The sequence below is a fragment of the Lagopus leucura genome, unplaced genomic scaffold (assembly GCF_019238085.1).
Source record: "Lagopus leucura isolate 7727_CA_CO unplaced genomic scaffold, USGS_WTPT01 Super-Scaffold_100030, whole genome shotgun sequence".
NCBI classification, from domain to species: Eukaryota; Metazoa; Chordata; class Aves; order Galliformes; family Phasianidae; genus Lagopus; species Lagopus leucura.
Genome location: NW_024962281.1, coordinates 6076444 through 6084620, shown reverse-complemented (window position 1 = coordinate 6084620; position 8177 = coordinate 6076444). Strand labels below are relative to the sequence as shown.

The 8177-nt window shown below is 55.2% G+C and overlaps 1 protein-coding gene across 2 annotated transcripts in view; it reads left to right on the top strand.

The window, feature by feature from the left end:
• The first annotated feature begins 7491 nt into the window (after nt 1-7491).
• Nucleotides 7492-8177, top strand: part of HAND1 (heart and neural crest derivatives expressed 1) — a 1350-nt gene continuing 664 nt past the window's right edge. For both annotated transcript variants that reach the window (XM_042881655.1, XM_042881654.1), the window contains exon 1: nt 7492-8028. In XM_042881655.1, coding sequence (XP_042737589.1) covers nt 7525-8028 — 504 coding nt within the window. In that variant the 5' untranslated portion in view covers nt 7492-7524. The remainder of the gene's footprint in view (nt 8029-8177) is intronic.

Genomic DNA, 8177 nt, shown 5'->3' with positions numbered 1-8177 from the left:
CACGATGGCCCCAGATAGCAGCAAGCCCTCGGCTGCAGGGCTGATCAGTGAGGAGCCAGCCCTGTCTGCACCTGGGGCTCTTCCCCAGTGAGGCGTGCAGCCAGCCCCATCCTCTGGGCCAGGAGGGGGGAAAATGTGTCACGTTCCTGCAGGGAGCCTTCCCGGGCTTCTTATCAGCACAGGAAGAGCTGCAGCTTAGGGGCAAATAGGAGATGCTTTGCCTATTGCAGAATTTTTTCCTACCGGTGCAGGCATGGCTCCCCCCAGCTGGACCCCGCATCCCATCTCCACTGTCTGAGCCCCCGCAAATACGCTGGGGAAGTTCTATTTGTTTGGTATGGACGTGTGTGAGAGAGGGGGAGAAACAGCCTCCTTGTCCCATATGCTAAATAATAACATCCATATGAAGAGAAAAACAAGAGCGAAGCAGGGACGGGACCAGCAGATCTGGCACAATCAGAGACGGATCAGCTGCGAGGCGCGGGGGGGCCGCTGCACACAAGAGACCCGGCCCAGCTTGGGTTTCGGCTCTGGTTAATGACACTGTAAATTAAGGCTGTCATCTTCAGAAAGGATTTTTCTTTCGGTTTCGGCTCGAGAAAACAACAACAACAAGCCTCCAAAAGGGCGATTTCGCAGCCCTGCAGCCCCTTGCAAACCACTGGGTTCGCTCAGACCCACTGGCAGTAGGCATGCTGCCCCTTACACTCAGGGTGCTCTGTGTTTACATATCTGTATGGTATCTATAAGGTATTGCTGCCTTAGCAATCACTGGGATTACTTTAAGTGTAAAGCATAGTGGAAAACCTACATTTAATGGAAGGATCTTGGTGTCACCTCTTTGGGAAGGTCTGTCTGCTCACTGTGGGATGCCCTAATCTGACCCACAGCGCAGCTGCATCAGTGCAGGGCTCCTTGTGCCCTCTGCCAGCACTGCCTGCCATGGGCAGCAGGCAAAGCACCGTTGGTGCCCCTCTCCTTACCTAACTTCTGTACATCCCTGGTGCAATTATGGGTATTTATGGTGCTGAACAAACAGACTCCTTTCTTTTACCTCAGCAAGATGCTTCTGCAGAAATGGCCGTGTTGGTTGGTTTGGTTTGATTTTTAAGGTCTTCTCAAGCGGAAAAGTTGGTTTGCACAGAGCCACCCCGAGTGCTTCCCAGCAAAGTTTAACAGCAAACTGGAGTTTCGATTAAGCACACTTTACGAGGGATGGCTTGCTCTCCCTTCATTATCACTTTCTGGGAAGCAAGGATCCAAAAACAGAAATGTCTTCAGCTCAGAGCAAAGTATTCCATTTCATTTTTGAGAATTGTGGATGGGGAAAATCAGCATTTTTACAGGAGGAGCTGGATTTCAAACCGTTTTTCTGCAGTGTGTTAGGAGGGCATGCAATAAAATCATTGCTCCATACAGATCTGGATTCACTTTTCCAACTCCAACCCATCCCCGGGTGGGACTCCCCAAATCATTGCAGTGCTGCCCAGCACCCGGAGCCACACATAGAGCCCACAGTGGGGTCACATCACTGCATGGAATCACAGTGCTTTTCCCACTGTGCATCTCAGGAGCGCATTCCAGCGCTGTAGAATGGGATAAGGCTGGAGCAAGCAGCTGGGACAGCCCCAAGCAGTGCTCCCCTCCACATAGCACAGGTTTGTGCTCATAAAAGCAGCGATGGTGTAGCCGAGGTTTGGGTACAAGCTGTGAACAGCAATGATTTTCTGCACAAAAACTTGCTTTTTTTCATTTAACCAAAGGAACAGCCGCTCTGCAAACCTCCAGATTTCCATTTCTTCTCCCCTTTTGTTTGGCCGTAGACCAAAGCTCAAGGAAACAACAAAAATAACTGACCCCCAGCTCCATCACCACCTCCTCCCCAAAAAGCTTTCATCCTAAAAAGGAAAATATTCGCAGTCCTGCTCAGGCTGCGCTCCTGCTTCTGCCACCTCCCATTTATAAAATGAGAAAAGAGGGTGGAAAAAAGCACTAAAATTATTTAAAACCCTCGGATCCCAAATAATTCTCAGCTGTGAAAAAGTCCTAACAGACGCCTGTTAATTTTTAACTCTCCAAAAACTGAGTTTCTTTGTGTTTTTTTTTTTTCTCTGCTTGGATTACCTTCCTGCCTCCGGCTCTGGAGCCCACTGCCTGCTTTAGTACATGTGGCATCTGCCTTTTCTCTGCTTTATGCACGAGGCTTCATCTGAATTTTTTCCCTCTCTGTGTTTAAAGAGCTGCATGAGTTGCTCTTACATATAGGATACCCATGGGGAAACCCATCAGTTTGGGCTGGAAAAGCCACTTCTTGCTCTGACCACTGTGAAACTGCACCAGGTTCTGAGCAGAGATAAAACTAGTGCTTGTGGGTCATGGGGTCCCAAAATATCACCATCTCCAGCAGTCTGATAACTTAGGGCAGGAGAATCCAGCTGAGCCACACAGCTGAGGCTGACCTCCATATTTTGGTATGGAGCAGGATTTGGGGCACCATGGAGGTGTTGTTACCCCACGGGAAAACCAGTCCAACGCTCCCCTGCAACACTGTGAGGGCTTCACCCAGAGCACTGCTCTGATTGGATGTGAGGAACTTTTCCTCTCCAAAAGAGCAGCGATGCAGTGGCACTGCTGCCCAGGGAACTGTGGTCACCATCCCTGAAGGTGTTTGAGAACTGTGAGATGTGGCTCGCGGGGTTCAGTGGGCACGGTGGGGATGGGTCAGCTGCTGCACTTTGTGATCTTGGAGGTCTTCTTCAACCTCTATGACTCCAAGTGCCTACAGTGCAGCTCAGCCCTATCAGATGCTGAGCTGAGGCTGGTATTGGAGGCCTGTGCTGCTTTCACCATCCTTCCTCACCACAAAACCTACCCGGAGCAGAGGAGCACCCTGTGCCCAGCAGCTGCTACAGCTCAGCCTCTCCCTGCATGGGATTCCAGCCTGTAGCCCCTCTTCTTTTCCCACGTGTGTGAGTGCGAGCCGACCCAATCCTGCTCTAACATCAGGGTGAAGGCTGGGAGCAGCTCCAACCCCAGCAGTGCAGCTCCAGCCGTGCCCCAAACCAGATGCTTCGGCCGAAGACGCCAGGAGCTGCCTTAATAAGCGATTATGCAATCCTTCTCGCATGGAGGAAATGTCTTTCCCAATCCCCAGCCATTAGCAGTTGGCTTATGCCCTGGAGCATGACATTTTAGAGCCCTTGTAAATTTGCTTCAGGAGTGGAAAGCGTCCGGAGGAGGGGCTGGCGCTGGTTTGTGTCAGTGCCGACACCAGGGGGTGGCTTTGGCCACTGCTCCCTGCCGACGGGTGGATGGCACCGCGGGTCCTACATCAGGGCTGGGGGACAGCAGTGCCACCCCTGCCCTGACCCTGAGGCTCTGGGGCTCCCCGCATGTCTCCACATGGAATTTGGGTGGAGAGACCTGGATTTTGGGTAGAAAAATGTCTCCTGTTTCAGTGCTCCAGTTTCTCCTAGAGGAAGAATGGAGTGCGACAGAGAGGCTCTCTGTGCACCTGGGCTGCGACTCGGAGCTCACAGACCCATTTTTCCATCATCACGACTTGCGTATCCACGGCAGGTAACGGAAATGCAAAGAGAAAACCCCTTTGTGGCACATCCCCCTTCCACCGAGCCCCCTGATTTCAGGGTGAGTGAGGCTCAGAGGGAACGGCTTTGGGCTCAGGGCTGTCACTGCATCCCTTTCTCCTATTGTTCGCATCCCAACATCACTGCAAACTGACACAGGACGTCTCTGGGGCTCGGCCGCTCTGCCCCGCTCCGCCAGCACAATGAGTCGTTGTTGATTTGGCCGCAGCAATTTTCCAGGTTAATTTATGGCCGCCACACCCCATTAGCGGCAATAAATGTGGAGCCCGGTTTTGCCGAAATCGTGAGTTACGGTTTTTCAAATAAATACATTTTCCTATAAACCAGCGCTGTGTTTAGGTTGAGTGTTCCGCGCAGACACATCCATCTACATAAAATACACAGGAGAGGAAGCTGAGCTGTGACTCCGCTCTGATGACATAAAAACTTCTGTAAACACAGTTGTCATTTACAGCGCGTGCGGAGGAGAGGGGAAAAAAATAAACAGCGAGCGCCTGGCGCATCCCTGCAGGAACACATGGAAAATTTAATAATCTTTTTTCCATAAAGCTTTGTTTTCGGTTTGATTTATCCAGACAAGGCAGTGCCAGGTTGGCCATAAATAGATCGGGTTGCTGGAGGGGGAATGGCTGAAGTGGGAACGTTGTACGGAGGGGACGGGCGGCAGCGGGGCTGTGGGACATCGGTGGGGTGACAGCGCCTGGGGGTGGGGTGGCAGCAGGGCAGCGAAATGGGGCGCTGCACCCCACCTCTGTAAGCACAGCACAGCCCGTGCCTCAGTTTCCACGTGCTTTTCCCAAAGCCTGGAGCAGCAGCGGTGATGGGAAGGTGCTGAGTGATGATTATTGCGCTGGTTCAGGAGAGTGCTATAAATACCCGGGGCACCTTCAGACACAGCCCAGCTGCCCCAGGGGGGGCTGGCACAGCCCTACTCTTTTGGATGCTGGGTTTGAGGCAGCTGGGCTACGACCTGCTTGGGGGGAAGGGGAGGGAAGGGGGGCAAAACTTGCTGGGGGTGGGGGGGCATTGGGGACGGATCCTGCCCACTGCACCCCGGGGTGGGGACGCAGCCAGGTGCCGGGATGCTGCAGGGAAGACAAGGGGAATATTTTACGGGGCTGCAATGTAAACAGAGTTGGAGCAGAGCCCCTTTTTATGGAGTCCCTGTCCTGCCAGGGCATCTGCCAAGGCCCTGATTTACACTCCTATTTAGATAAGGGAGCAGGGGAGGGGGAGCGGAGCTGGCGTCAAAGTCACAGCACAGCCTGGGCCGCCGCGCGCCGGGAGCTGATAAGGGGCTGCCCCAGGGTTGGGGGCTGAAAGCACAGCCCCTGTGCAGGGCAGGTGATGGATCTGGGGTGTCGGGGGCCAGCGATAGCCTCACCCCACCGCGATGTGCAGGACGCCTTTCTCCAGGCAGGATTTGAAGGAAAACAGGTGGGGAGAAGCAGAGTTCCTCCCTCAATACGAGCCATAAATCCCCTAATCTGAACCGCTTGCCATTTCCCCCCAACACAAACGGGAGACGCAAAACTTAAAGAAACTCACCCAAAGTTGGAGAAGTGCTAAATTTGGATGCTGCGACAAAGGCAGCCTGGTTTGATTTAGAAGGTGTTGGAGTGAAAAGGGCTCCAGTTTTATTATTTTATTAAAACACGAAAGATTAGAATGATTTTCCAAAGGAAAATCAACGCAGCGATCCCATTATTTGCTCAGCTGAATCCTTCCAGCGTGCACAGGGACTGCTGTCAGGAGGGGAGTAAAGGAAGATAGTACCTGGGCCGGGGCTGAGCTCAGGGGGTCCAGCGTTACTCAGTGCTGCACTGCCCATATCCCACGTGATGCAGCTGTAAGAAGGCTGCACACAGCAGTGCTTTGGGGGATTTTGAGGGATGCTCTTCTGCGTGACCCCAGTCTGGTGATTTGCTGGATCAGAGCTGTTTTAGGGCTGGGGATCACCACAGGGAGCAGAGTACGGTAGCTGATGCTGATGCTGAGCTGGCACAAAGTGAGACCCGATGGCATTGGCACCCCCCAGCCCCACGCAGGGCTCAGGGATCCCACCCAGACACCGGCACTTGGGAGGAAATTGGGGGGTGGGGGGACGCAGTGACCTACCCAAGGCCCGACTTAACGGCGGGGTAATCACTAGCAAATGTGTGCAGGGTGCTTGTTTAAAGCGGGTGGGGAAAGGGGGGTGGGGGTTCATCATCAGAGAACAAAGCAGGGGGTGAGATGGGCCCCCCCCCCGACCTCTGGGGCCCGGCAGCAGCGGGGACCCCCTTGCACCCTGCCCCACTGAATGGGGGGGCCCAGAGCCCTGCCTCCCGCCTCTGCAGCGCGCCTTGTAACAGCTAACGATGGAAAATCCGAGGCATTTAAGTGGCTCCCGAATCCGCCCGGGAACCGTGATTGAGAGAAGTCAAATAAAATTTGTCATCTTTAAAATGCAGGAGGACGTTAATGGTGTGTTAGCCCGGATGATTAATACAAGCGCCTGCAAACAACCCTCCAACGTTTCCACCCTCCGCTGCAAGATGAATCGCTGCAAAACGCCGTTAATCGCTAACATACCTCGGGCCCGAGCCCCTTCCTGCCCCACTGCCGCCGTCACCACCGCAGCGCCCTGCTGTCCACGCTGGGACAAACTGGGACCGGCCCTGGTGCCACCAGGAGCTGTCAGCTGGGAAGTCTAAAGCAGCACAGCCACAACAGAGCTCAGGGCACGTCCCCACGCGCCCACTGCCCTGTTAGAAACGTGTTAGTGTGCATGCACAGGGTAATTTCTATGTATTTATATCTGTAGGTGTGTGTTTTCCGTGCATGGGTGTGCACACGTGTGTATGCGTGCAAATCAATATGTGTAAATGCACATGCAGAGTGCAGGTATCTGTGCACAGGACACACGGTGGGTGTGTGCAGGCCACATAGCACGTATGTGATGGCACGATGTGTGTGTGCAGCGTGTTAACTGCGGGTGTGTGCATGGCTGCAGCTAAGTGTGTATGTGACCCAGCTGTGTGAGCAGTGCACACACAACATGTGCCCGTTCGTGTGCAAGTGCTGTACATGTTGCTTTCCCCGAGTGCACTTGCACAAATCTATGCAGCACATCCGCCTGCTGATTGCTGATGTGCAACATGCTCCCTGCATACAGGGCTCACATTCAACAACCTGAGGGTCCAGCACCACCATCCTAACACACACAGCCCAGGGGTTCTCCCTGCTGTGCCCTCACCCTCCTCCCCGCGTTGCAGCACTCTTGGCCGCACCGCTCCCACTGGGCCGGGTGTCGTCCCGTCCCGTTCCCGTCCCACCCTCCCCCCTTCCTCCCCACGACTTTGGCTCTGGGGAAGCAGAGCCCCCTGTGCTCCGCGGTGCCCACCCGGCCCCGCCGCACCCCGCAGCCGCCTCCATTCCCCCGACGGGCGCTTTTTGGGAGGGGGTGCGGATATCCCGGCCCAGGAGAGGGAAGCAGAGGGGATCACGAAGGCTGCGGTCCCCCTTTGGTCACCGCTCGCCCCTTTTTCCACGCAGGGAGGGAGGAGAGCGAACGGCGGAGGTGTGAGACCGAATAAAACGCCCCTCTGCTCCCCCCGGGGCCCCCGAGCATCCTCCCCTGCCCATTGGTTCCTCGGCGGGGGGAGCCCCGGCCCTATATAAAGGCAGAGCCGGGAGGCTCCAGAAAGGGTTAAAAAAAAAAAAAAAAAAAGAGAAAAAAAAAAAAGAAGAAGAAGGAAAAAAAAAAAAAAAAGAAAAGAAAAAAAAAAAACAACCCAGCCAACAACGAAACAACCCAAAGCCCAAAGGCACCACCGCCTCCAACGCCGCAGCCCCGGCCCCGCCGCCCGCCCGGAGGAGCGCAGCGCAGCTCGGCCATGGCGCGGTGCTGAGCCCCGCGGGGCCCCGACGGACCATGAACCTGGTGGGGGGCTACCAGCACCACCACCACCACCACCATCATCACATGCTGCACGAGCCCTTCCTCTTCGGGCCGGCGGCTCGCTGCCACCAGGAGCGCGCTTATTTCCCCGGCTGGGTGCTGAACCCGGCCGAGGTGACCCCGGAGCTCCACGGGCAGAGCACCGCGTACGGCCCCGCCGAGTTCGGATCCGGAGGAGCGGGCAGGCTGGAAGCGCTCAGCGGTCGTTTGGGGAGAAGGAAAGGGGTCGGGGGTCCCAAAAAGGAGAGGAGGAGAACGGAGAGCATCAACAGCGCTTTCGCTGAGCTCCGCGAGTGCATCCCCAACGTGCCCGCCGACACCAAGCTGTCCAAGATCAAGACGCTGCGCCTGGCCACCAGCTACATCGCCTACCTGATGGAGGTGCTGGCCAGGGACAGCCAGCCCGGAGAGCCCGAGGGCTTCAAGGCCGAGCTCAAGAAGGCCGACGGCCGAGAGAACAAGAGGAAACGGGAGACGGTAAGCGGCGGCCGCGGCCCTTCCCCTGCGCTGCCCGACGGGAGCGGCGGGGCTGAGGGAAAACCCTCCCGGCGTTGCTGGGGAATTGCTTTTCCCCTTAAAAAAGAAAAAAAAAAAAGAAAAAAAAAAAAAAAAAAAAGGAAAAAAAA